The sequence below is a fragment of the Martes martes genome (assembly GCF_963455335.1).
Source record: "Martes martes genome assembly, chromosome: 6".
NCBI lineage: Eukaryota > Metazoa > Chordata > Mammalia > Carnivora > Mustelidae > Martes > Martes martes.
In genome coordinates, this window is record NC_137893.1 from 114,682,244 (window position 1) to 114,694,466 (window position 12,223).

The 12,223-nt window shown below is 40.4% G+C and overlaps 1 protein-coding gene across 1 annotated transcript in view; it reads right to left on the minus strand.

The window, feature by feature from the left end:
• Window positions 1-649: 649 nt before the first annotated feature.
• COL12A1 (collagen type XII alpha 1 chain) overlaps window positions 650-12,223 on the minus strand; it is a gene marked incomplete at both ends in the record, with an annotated part of 114,989 nt that continues 103,415 nt past the window's right edge. Inside the window, 8 exons of the mRNA XM_080806229.1 lie at window positions 650-825; window positions 3,048-3,218; window positions 4,210-4,278; window positions 5,244-5,432; window positions 6,522-6,588; window positions 6,696-6,731; window positions 10,677-10,748; window positions 12,167-12,220. Coding sequence (XP_080662355.1) covers window positions 650-825; window positions 3,048-3,218; window positions 4,210-4,278; window positions 5,244-5,432; window positions 6,522-6,588; window positions 6,696-6,731; window positions 10,677-10,748; window positions 12,167-12,220 — 834 coding nt within the window. The remainder of the gene's footprint in view (window positions 826-3,047; window positions 3,219-4,209; window positions 4,279-5,243; window positions 5,433-6,521; window positions 6,589-6,695; window positions 6,732-10,676; window positions 10,749-12,166; window positions 12,221-12,223) is intronic.

Here is a 12,223-nt window from a genome sequence, read left to right on the forward strand (position 1 = left end):
CAGAATAATCTGCAATTTGGCATAAATGTTAGTGTGTCTAAAACAAGGAGGTTTAAGGCAATATGGAACTGTATCCAGTTGATACAGTAATTTCAGCTACATGGCTTAAGGTTTGTGGTTGTTAAAGGAGATGTATAAGAGCATTCTATGCCCTAATGCATAACAGAAGATAGAAGAGGAAGATAAATAATTGCAATGGAGTTGTTGTTTTTTTCCTCCTTTTTGGTTTGAGGAGGGGAATACTTTAATCGTGGTGTAACTGAATTGCAAACAAGTATTGGAAAAGATGAACTGCCCTCTGGAAATATACAGTAGTTCTGGGTTCCAGGACTTACTGCTTAACCTAAGAGTTTCACTGAGGCTGCCCTTTGTGCTAACTGAAGGCACAAGGCACTTTCTCTCCTTGCAGCTTTCGCGAGCAAAGTATTTTGCAAGCATTTCAAGGGCAAAGGCAAAAATGTCTACAAGACTGCGTGCAGCGAGCTAGGTTTCCTGCAGAAACAAGGTTCTCTACAGTCAGAAAGCGTACTCTTGATGAAGCAACGCCGGAAGAAACATCGCAGATAAGACGTACACTGCTCTGTCTGACCTGTAAATGAAAATCCCAACACCTCCCCCCACAGTGGCCGCCCGGTGCGCGGTCTCAGGTTCACTGCCCGGGGCCGCGGGGCAGGGCGCGCCGCCAGCGCCCGTGGGGAGGCTGCTCGTCGCCAGGCTCCTCGGCGCCGTAGTCCTCGTACTCGTCTGCCGTCCGCTCGGGCTCCACCGGCACGATGAAGGGCTCGCGCTCGGGCAGGTAAGCCCCGCCCTCGGGCACGTAGGGCTCTGTCCGATTCAACATTACAGTTATGGCATGATTTGGAAGGCACACACACAGCAAAAGCTAAATCATCACCCGAGGTGATGGCACTCCAGTCTTAATCTCATCACTATAAATAGATAAGTTACAATGTTCTGATTACATCCATTTGCAGAGAGAATTTGGTGATGATCAAATAATGAAATGGCACTTTTTTTTTGAACCTTCAAGGATCCAGCAGTGAATACAATCATCGCACAAGTACCTGGGAAGGGCCCGAGGCTGCGCCAAAGAACCGTAAACGCAGAAACCTAGGTAGGATTTTCACAAATCCCCAAGCAACCGTTCATGAGTCCAAACTCCTCAATTCAAAGAACAATTTGGAAAGATGAGGAGGCAAGGGGAAGTTTTATTGGCTCCTAGAAACCGAACTGTGGAGGCGAAATCAACTATGACCAGGTAATATACAGTACATGACGTTTTCTGGGGCCATCTCTCCCACGGACTGAGCTACAGTCGGGGGCGGGGGTTAAAGGAACACCAGTGACTACAGCGAAACAGGAAGAGAAAAAGTGACTGTAAAACTTTGGTTTGAAAATTGCAAGTTACAAAACCAAATGAGAGTACATGTACAAAAAATAAGAGTAATAAGACACATGCCCTGAATCAGACACATGGCTAACAGGCAAGAGATGAGGAGATTCCATTCGGTGTTATTTCGGCACAGAGCAAGCAGCAGGCTTTGATGCAGAAGCTTATTGTAGAATTGTTAAGTGATTTTAGTGGACAGGATCACATACAAATCATTTACAAGCCACAATTAGTTTATTATTTACATAAAACATTTCTCTTGAACCAGGTTAATTGTTTTTCTCAAAATAGCATAACCTCCGCTGGTTAGTAGTTTTATTATGAGCCTCTTTCACAATGAGGCTTCTCTTGGTTGTGGTTTTGAACTTTTTTTCTTTTTTTAATAATTTTTTCTACATTATTACTGAACTAACATCACTGCTTTTGTCTCTTTTAAGTTAGTATAAAGAGTCTCCACCCTCCTTTATGATGTCCACCCGGCTCTTTAACCATATCTGTGGTGAGATTTCCATACAGACTCATTTCCTAATAAGCACGTGCGCAAACATCTCAGAAACAGGATTTTCATGTATTCAAACTGTAAGCAGCACTGGCGACTTAGAAAATTTGTTAGCCGGAACCTGAAACAGGTCAAAGATGATAGTTTTTAAAAGTTGAATTACTATGCAAAAAATATATATACACATCCATCTAAGTATGTAATGGTTAAAATATATATATATATATATATCCATATATTTCCAGTTATTCATACATACCATAAGGTAGAGGGAATTAAAATTTATCTAATAAAGACTTAAACTGTAATTTTGTGAATGAGTTGCAGGGGAAATTTGCATTAAAATTCATTATTACTTTTGGTCATATGTAAGTATGCACAGAAATATATAGATATATAGATATTTAGATATTCAACTACTCATGCACTATTTGCTAGTAGCCAACCATATCAAACAGCGGTATCATTTTTAAAACTTGCAAGATGCTTGAGGGTGCGCTGATGAAAAGGTCTCCACTGATCAAAACATGAGTTTTTTATTCCCAGATCAACATAATCTCTCCTGTCCTCACAACCCCAAAAGCAGGCCCAAGCAACCTGGCCTCTGTAATGGTCAAACACTAGATCTGCACTACCAACTCTTTGAAAAACTCAAGTCCCAGATTTCATGCATGTTAATACTATGGACAGCATGAGACAGTGAATTATTTTCAGTTGTCTGCACCATGTTATCAAGTGGTTTGCCTAAACATTAGATTCCCAAAATAATTTTTTAGTATGTACTCTTGATATTCTAAAATTGTATTCAACAAATCCCTGTTCCCAATCTTTAGGTTTAAAAAAAAAAAAAAAAAAGTCATTTGACAGCATTCTCTGAACTCCCACAAGAAATTAAGGAGAGGTTTACGATGTGATTTGGCAAATGTAGAAATATAGGAAGGAAGAGCAAATGCAAATAATTATTCAACTCCTAACAATGAAGTAATGTTTTATGCTTTGAGAGAGAACAATGTTACTACATAATCAAAACACATAACTGAAAGAGTTGATATCTTCAAGAAATCCCCAAATCAACCTTCCTTCAATCCTAGGGAACTTGATTTCCATAAAGGTTCTTAATTCGAGTGAATTTGGGTTCCTACACTGGCAACAACATACCTGGATATCCTTGTCCATTGTATGGAATGCTGGCACACTGCGACGAGTCACAGTATCCAGGAGGACCTGGGGGGCCTCGGATACCTGAGTTTCCAGGACGACCCGGGGGGCCAGGGGGACCTCTTGATCCTGTGGACCCCGGTGGACCTGTTCTGGATTCTCCCTGTGGACCTAGTACGGGATTAAGACAAAGATTTCCCCTTTTGTTAAATACACTTCCTGAGGCAATCAACAATTCTCAAAACTATATGACACACTAGGGTATGGTAAGAAAATATTTCCTTGAGAGATCACCGGTATGAACCAAAGTGTGGAACTTTCTTACCAATGATCCATCCAGAGTTAATGACAGAGAGGTAACTGCTTTAACGATTTTATCCAAAGAAAACTGAATTAAGCCAAACTAAAGCTATCAATGAGTTCCCCGGATGGCTCCCACTCCTACAGAGATAAAACTCTCTGAAAAAAATGGCTATATTAGCCACATCAGACTGCCAGGAAGACATGGGAGTGCCTGCTCCACACCTCCAGACTATGCAAAGGGATGTTATTTCTGGATCTTGTACTTATTTACAGTTAACATAAACGTAAAGATGTAACTACTAGGGCTGACCTTATGGACCTTTCAAGGGTCTCGTGGGCCTTACAATGAAGAAAAACAAAAATTCATTTTCAGTCTAGGAAACAAAATGCATAAAACAACTGGATGACTTCTATTTCTTTCCAGAACATCAATAAAGAAACTGTGAATGAAATCTTCCAATGTGTCAGGCTTTTTAGTAAGAATGTATTTTCTGTCTGCTAGCAACCTCTTGAACAATACCAGAAGAAACAGGAAATAACACCATCCTGAAAAGCCATGGGGCCAAACAAAACAAATAGGAATTCCATAAAAACGAAAACAGCAATCCTCTGTGTCACTAAAACTCATACCAGGGTATGTTAAAATTACAGTGAAGGCTTAATGGAACCCACTCAAACAGTTTTTTGAACAAAGAGAACATAAAAATGAGGTTATCCAAGCTGAGCTTCCTGTTAAAATACATTCATGGTGGCAGGCCTGACTGAAGCGAAGAGAATGAGATTGTGAATCAACCTCCTGGGGTTGTACGCTCTCCCAGTGTTTCTGCTGTTTACTTATTTGATGTCTGGGCACACATACCTGGGGGGCCAGGCAGCCCTCGAGGTCCTGGAGACCCAATACCCCTTTCTCCCTTCTCTCCTGGCAACCCTAAGCGAGGACAAAAAGAGAAAGCACAGGGAGAAAATTATCGGGAAACATGTAGTTTTCATCTTAACTGATAATGCTTAATTCAAGTAATTCACTTCTTTTAGTGAAAGCAGGACCCAATTTTTCACAGAAGTTCACTCTTGAAGCCAAATTCTTTCTAGACATTTGGGTAATTCCAGATTCATGGCCAAGAAACAAATCTGGCTACAAGTCAGGGGAAAATTATTTGAAAAAAACAAACATGTCTAATACATTTTTTTTAAGAAAGAGTAATTAAGAACAGGAATCTTGAATGAAGAGTTACAACTCATTGAGAAACATCTTAAAGGTATCTTATCTTCAGTAGCCCTACCGCACAGCATCCAAACCGTCTGAATTACCAAAGTATCTAAATCTTCTCCAGAATATTAACTGCTGCTTTAACAAAAGCGAACACCAGAGTCCTGAAACATCTGGAATCAAATAACCCTATTTTTCTTCTTTTTCCTTCAATGACACTTATCTACTATGAAATTAAAGCTAAACAAACACGTAAGACTGGTGCCAGGCCCTGAATAAAGGCACCAGAAGAGTTTGGATCTAAAACTGTAGGGCTGCTTAAGTACATTCAGTTGGAGCCCAACTCTTGCTAGGCACAATAATTAATCAGATTTTAGGGTCTGAGTGAGTTTGCCAGAATACCGTTTCTTCCATCAACAATGGTAACAACCATCAGAACACAGCATTATCTTTGCTGAGGTCTCCTGACAAAATCTTCCTGTGTTCTTTGATATAGATCTCGATGGCCTGGGGCTGCCTTAATGAAAAGACAGGTTCATGGACACACAGCTCTTCTCGGGCTGTCCAAACAAGAATAGTTAAAGCAGTTTGCCAAGTTCAGTCTTCCACATGCTTTTCAACCTGACCCTGATCCCACACTTGCAAACTCTTTCCTTTATCCCTGCGTAGCAGCCAGAGACACCCACCTCGTTCACCCGGGGGTCCCTGCATCCCTGGTGTGCCAGGAAAGCCTGGTCGCCCCCCAGGTCCCGGTTCACCTCTGGCTCCCGCATTGCCTGGGGGGCCTGGGGGACCCGGTGGGCCCGGCTGGTTGCGACTGGAGTGATAATCATTTGGAATCTGATTCAACATCTGATTGAATCTGCTCATCTGACCTACAAACAGAAAGAAGACTTGTTAATAAGAAACCTAGTAAGGAAGGGATTGAGATGGTGAAACTCTTTTCTCTTAGGGTCTAGTGCAATCCATCTCCATTCCTCCCCCTCCAGGACACATTCTAATTAGAAGCCTAAAAATAACACTCCAGCCATCCAAGACAAAATGATCCCTGATAAACAATTGTCTCCACAAAATACTGAGCAGTAAGCCACAGCATTACCATAAACCATAAAAGAGTTGTGAAAGTTTAATACACCACTGATATAAAGCCCTGGGGTTTGCCAGATGGTGTCACTCAAAAGAGAACCTTTCTTAAAGTAAGGAAGTATACCATATTTGTGTGTGTCTAAGAATGATAGGCTGTGGTATCCGTTGGAATCGACTGTGGGATCCTTTGAAAAATACAGTTTCTGAGCCTCGTGTTCAAAGACAGTGATTTGCTATGTTTAGGGTGGCCCAGGAGCCCTCGTTTTTAACAAGGTGATTCTAATGCAGGTGTTCCTTGGGATGACACCTGAAGAAACACTGTTAAGACTCCTGAAACAGGGAACCTTGAGTTTAAGGCCATACTTGGTTTGTGGGGACTGAACTTTACTACTCAGTAGGCTTTGTAGAATAAGAAGAAAGAGTCTGAAAAATAAGGAGGCAATAAAAAGGTCCCCACCAAAATGTACTTTCTGTGATCAAATTAATCTTGATGGGCCTCCTTCCTTAAAGTCATAGAATAACTTAAAGTTTCTAACTTTGAAAATCCAATGTCTGTTGCTTCTACATATACCCAGATGAAGATCACTGAAAATCCTAATAAGGAAATTGAAAAGCCCTTTCAAAATATGATTTTGCATCAGATCAAGTATAGGGTAACAGGCAATTATTTTACTCTGGGTTCTTACTTTATCTTCATGACAATCATTAAAGTATCACTAGTTTTATCTAACTAGATCTAAAACTGAGAATGTATAAAAATTCGAGATCATCAAAATGAAATAGAAACATATATCTTAGAAACTTTATGACTCAACTCTGCATTTTCCTGCAATAAATTTAAAAACCATTCATACATTAAAAATGAAAAGAAATGTTACCACTTATCAATTGTTCACAGACTTGTCTTGCAACTGCTCGCATCATGTTCTGGGAAGCGATGTCTCCCTTGTTAATTAAATCAATGAGAATCATTAGCATATTATTTCTATAGTTTCAGACTTCAATGTTTAACACACAAAATAAATGTAAATCGGATTTTAAGAAATACATACTCTATCGCCTTTCTCTCCTTTCAACCCAGATGGACCCTGAAATATAGTAATTTCATAGATTAGAAGTTGACAAGCATGATCTAAAATGATTCATGAAGGTACATGATGAAAGACACCAAGGTCTGCTTTCTAACAGATTAGCAAAATGACACAGCAACTTTTTATCCATGTCTGTCTATAAAAAGGAATCTTTCTGTCTTTCCCTATCTCTCTGTCTCTCTCAGAGCACATAGCCTCCAAATTAGTGCTGAGATGTGAATTTTATTTATTTTTTAATCTTTTTATTTTTTTAAAAGATTGTGCTTATTTATTTGACAGAGAGAGAGATCACAAGTAGGCAGAGAGACAGGCAGAAGCAGGCCCCCCTGAGCAGAGAGCCCGATGCAGGACTCGATCCCAGGACCCCGGGATCATTATCTGAGCCCAAGGCAGAGATTTAACCCACTGAGCCACCCAGGTGCCCCATGAAATGTGAATTTTATGATCACACATTTAGAAGTTACGTGCTCTGCATACATTTATGATGCTCTTCACAGTATAAGCCTGGAACTAAAATATGGATGAGAAACTGCCTTTGGTACCAGTATGCTTTCCTTTACATCACCATGGCTGGGTAGCTCAGCTTCTTATTGTAGCTCATCAGTGAGATTAATCCGGGTTCAGTTCTATTAAGAACTGGGGGGCTTTTGGTCAATTTCCTAACTAAATATACATCTCTTATTTCCTCCAGTTATTGTGTGTGCGTGTCCATTGAGTATAAAAGGAACCATGCGCCTCTCTTACTAAATAACACAATCCAAATGGTGGTCCGAAATCAAAACGCAGGACAGAATATTTGTCCCTCCTTGGTCACGCCTCTCACTGGCCAGAAGAGGATCTTAAAAAAAGTTCTCTAAAGGCAAGAAGTTTTTGTCTTTCCATAATGTGTTTCTAGGCTGCCAAATGTGTTCATGGAAGGAACATCCAAACCACTGACAAACCCAATACTCCGATAACATCCCACACCAAACCACTTCTTACAACCTCCAAGAATTTTGCCTGAACAACTCCACTATCTTCCTGGTCTTCCTGTTTTCCCATTTTGCCCCTGTAGAGTCTGTTTTCCACACAGAAGCCAGAGCGATATCTTTAAAAGGGAAATAAGATTATGTCACTTCTTTGCCGCTAAGGGCTCCCCATCACACTTAGCATGAAATAAGAATTCCGTATCATCGACTAGATTGTCCACATAATCACCTTGCCCAACTCTCTGACCTCGCCTGTCATCCCTCTCCCCTTCAATACGCTTCACTTAGGGTACGCAGGCGTCTCTGCTGTTCCTTCACTTGCCAGACTCGTTCCTCACTCGGGGCTTTTGTTCATACCTGGGATCTTCTTCCCACAGATCCTCAAACAGTTTCCTCCCTCACATCACTACAATGTCACCTCCTCAAAGAGGCTCCCTGACTACAATAGCTAAAATAGCCACCTTCTCATTATCACAGCTACTCCCTGACCCCTTACTCCATTTCCTTTCTCTTCATATTATTCAACACCACCAGAAACTATAGTGTTTAGTTACACATTTTTGGTCTATATCCCCCACTAGAAGAATCTCCATGAAGGCCAGGACTTTGTCTTGTTTACACAGACTTTGTTTTGTCTCCAGACCCTGGAACACGGACTAACACATTTAGGCACTAAACTGGTGTTGAATAAATGACTGCAGAATTTCCACAAGCAGTTCCTTAAAACATCCTCTACACAGCATCGTGTGTTACAGGTTAGCAAAAACATACCAACTGGTGACCATAGCTAATGACATGAGCTAACAGTGATTGAACCAAGCTCTTTGCTAAGACCTTTATACACCCATCTGCTAGTTTTAGTTTTAGAAATTAAGGGAACGTCAGAAAAGAGTAGAAAAGAAGGAGTAATTTTCCCCCTTGGAAGGATGAGGAAAATAAAGGGAGAAAAGAAGGTGGATAAGGTCCAAATAAATGTTACCAGATTATAATAAGAAATGGAGTTTAGTGCTCCCTTTGCCAAAAATATTAGACTCTTACGGAAACACTGTTATGACTCAGTTTGGAGCCTTCTGTAAATTGCAAGGAATTTTTTTCTCCTACATTTACTGCTACTTTGAGATTGTTCCTGGTGTGTGTGTGTATGTGTGTGTGTGTGTGTGTGTGTGTGTGTGTGTGTGTGTGTAATTTACTGCCACTCTGAGATTGTTCTAGTATATATGATTTGTAGAAATCATCTTTATTGCCAGTATCTAGAGATCACATTTCAAGTATAGGGAGCAGAAGTTTCTTTCAGATTTCTAGCTCCAGCCATCAATAACATCAGGTAGATTCTTACGTGAGACTCCATTTCAGTCAAACTCTAAAGAAACAGAATTGTGAATGGGTAGAAAAGTTCCATGTGCTTTAAACTGCTCTTGTGAAGTTTTTTCTATGATTCATTGAGGAAAAGAGAGTAATAAATGCATCTGCTGGGGTACTCACAGATTATAAAGTGTACCAGGAGTCCTTTCATCTTTATGCTGTTTGCTTAATTTTATGTAAACAGGGAAGGCAGGTCCTGTCACATAAAGATTCTACCCTAAGTGTCTTTGACATTAAACAGTTTTTAAGCTTGGGATTTGTATGACTTGGACAGTACTTAAGAAAAAAAAAAAAAAAAGAGTTCTGTCCAGAGAACAGCCCTGATGGATTTGTGTCATTGCTAATAGGTGGACTTCATTATCTTCAACATGAACTTTTAGCTCTTAGAATTCAATTCAGACAGACTGCTAAAAATATTTTCACACTTCATACTTATAAAGAAGAAAAAGGCTATAAAGAAGAAGATGATGCTCAACAGTGATTGCAAATACTTCTGGATTTGTAATTTTAGGCACTTCACATTCAGTTTTGGAGGGACTAACTTGAAAACACCAGATCCACATGATGCCATCTTAACTATTATTTTAACCAAACCATCTGGCTGAAAGAAAGGGCCCCATAAAAAAGTAAAGTAGTCCTGTCTATAAGCCATGCACGCACTGTCCTAATGGCCAGTGAAGCGTGCTTTCCAGGAAGATCACATGGTTCGGAAACAAGGGAAGCTTCCAGGGGTCTTCCTCCCAAGTCAGGAGCCAGACCACCTGCTTTTTTGGTACCATAAAGTAGATGGTAACGTTTACTTTTTAAATCACAAAAGTCTCTAAAATGCGGAATTTGTCTTTCCGCTGGCCTCATAGGCTCTTGAGTGTAAGTTTACTGTCAAGGGCAAGCGTCATCGATGGGTTTTCCATAGAAACGAGGTGCCGTGGGGACGCGGCCAGACGGGCTTCAGAGATGGAGATTCAAGGGCTGTTTTGAAGAGGGAAACTCAATGTTGTCAGGCTAGTCCATTCTCTACAGGACGTAATTTTGTGGGGGAGAAGCTGTATGGGGTTTCCATCCCAACCTCTAGCCAAATAAAGATTTTGCAACAGCAAAAAAAAAAAAAAAAAAAGTAAAGTAGTGGATTAGAGAAATCCTTTTAAACCTGGGACTACTGTTCTAGCATCCTCGGTGAAAGGGAAATGAGGGAAGGCGTGGCTGGATGAATTTCAGGAAGGGTTAACATCTGCAAACTCCAGATGGGACTGAGGCACCGAGAACCACCACCACGTATTTTCTATCTTAAGCAGCACACCACTCCTAAATAAAAGCACCATTCTGCTGACCCAGCTTCGAGTGTTTATACAGTGCAGAAATATGTGCCTTGGCTCAAAATCCCATTCTCCTTTTAAAGAAACCCTATGACCACAATTTTCATCCCCGAATATTATAACTCAGAGAGAAAACTTTAGAACTGGTACCAAGTGAAATCCAGGGGTTTAGCAGAGTTTCAACAAATACTTCAAACCCATTACAGCAGGGATACCATAAATAGGTCAAAGCCTTGCAGCATCCTCGTTATTTAGGGCCACAGGGAAAAGGACTCACAACATGCAATCTGTCCACTTACAGGTCTGCCGTGGTCTCCGGGTTTTCCTGGTTTCCCGCTCGGTCCTGTGACGCCTGGGGAGCCTGGGCTTCCCTGCAACACATGGGCCAGGCCAAGAAAATGAAGGAGACGATGAAAGAAAAATCCCATCTCAAGTAAACTAGCCAAAATGGCCAGCTTTAAAAGCCTTTCGCAGAAACAGCATGCAACAGGGAAGAGTAAAACCAAATTTCAAGATATCATGAAGGAAAAAGAAAATCTTGATAATTCTCAGTCTTATGGAGTGGATAGTTCTCAAACATACTTTAGGACCATTTGGAGAAAATCTGTAAATACACATAGTTTCACAGTTCACAGATTGTGGTTCTAGTAGATTGGTTACTAAATGAATTTGCAGAAAGCAATCCCTGTTTTTCAGTTTATCTCTGTTGCAAAACCAGAAAACTCATCAAAAGATAGGAGTGAAAACTATGGTTGGGGAAGAAATCAAGAAAGTAGCTGGGTTTGTGCTAAATCCCAGGAACCCTTGTTCCTGGGACTCCTGCTCTCCGTCCAGACATTCACTTTTTTTTTTTTGGTGCCTTCTCTACACTTCCATTTTCTTCTATCACGTCAGCACCCCTCATCCCATCCAAACTGTAAGAATTTCTCCCTGTTGCTTTTAACACAGCTTTGAAAGTCTTAGCCATATTTTTCATAGAATATTTATAATATCTCCTAACTAATACTTTATGTTCTAAAGCCCCAAATTTCCTTAAAAGGGAATCATCAAACTTTGTAGGACAGTTAATCCTTTGTCAATTATGCAAATATTAAGTAAGCTCCATAGTAAATATTTAAAATGCAAGTTTACTATACATTTACACTCTCCTCTACCTGAGAACATATATATTAAACATGAATAATAACATTATTTTAACACATAACACTCAAATCATCATCTCCTCCCATCAGACACGAAGAACATTCAGCACTTCACAGAAGTTCATTATGATCTCAGCCACACTCAAGTATATAGATGATAACTTTCCAAATCACTGGCTTTGGTATTTTCCCCAAAGATCTTAATTAGAAGACCTACTTGGATGAAACTTATTTCCTCAGAATGACCAATAGTGCTCAGCAATAAATATCAATAAAACCAAAATATGACAGACCATAGATTCTCAAAATTTTAGAACAGAGAGTAATCAGTAAGGTCTTAAAACCCTACCACTCAACATGGGGTTGGAAGGAATGGGAGTACCAACCAGCCAGTGGCCAAGTTAGTTAGGGGTATTTTTCTATTTTTCCAAATACAACTTGATTAAAAAGAAAGACTCTGTATTTTAACACATCATTTTTCAGTAGCCCACTTTGATTTAGGAAAACAAAACCAACAGCTGCCTTGACAGTGTACCCACAGCACTGATGGAATGTGCCTCAAAGGCCAGGTTACTGGGTTTTTCCCTACCAACTGGAGTAGGGGCTGTGAGGTGGGGAGACAAAAATATAATCCATTCAGTTCTTACCGGTGGCCCGGGGGGGCCCCTGGGTCCCATTGCACCATCTTTTCCAGTAAAGCCCTA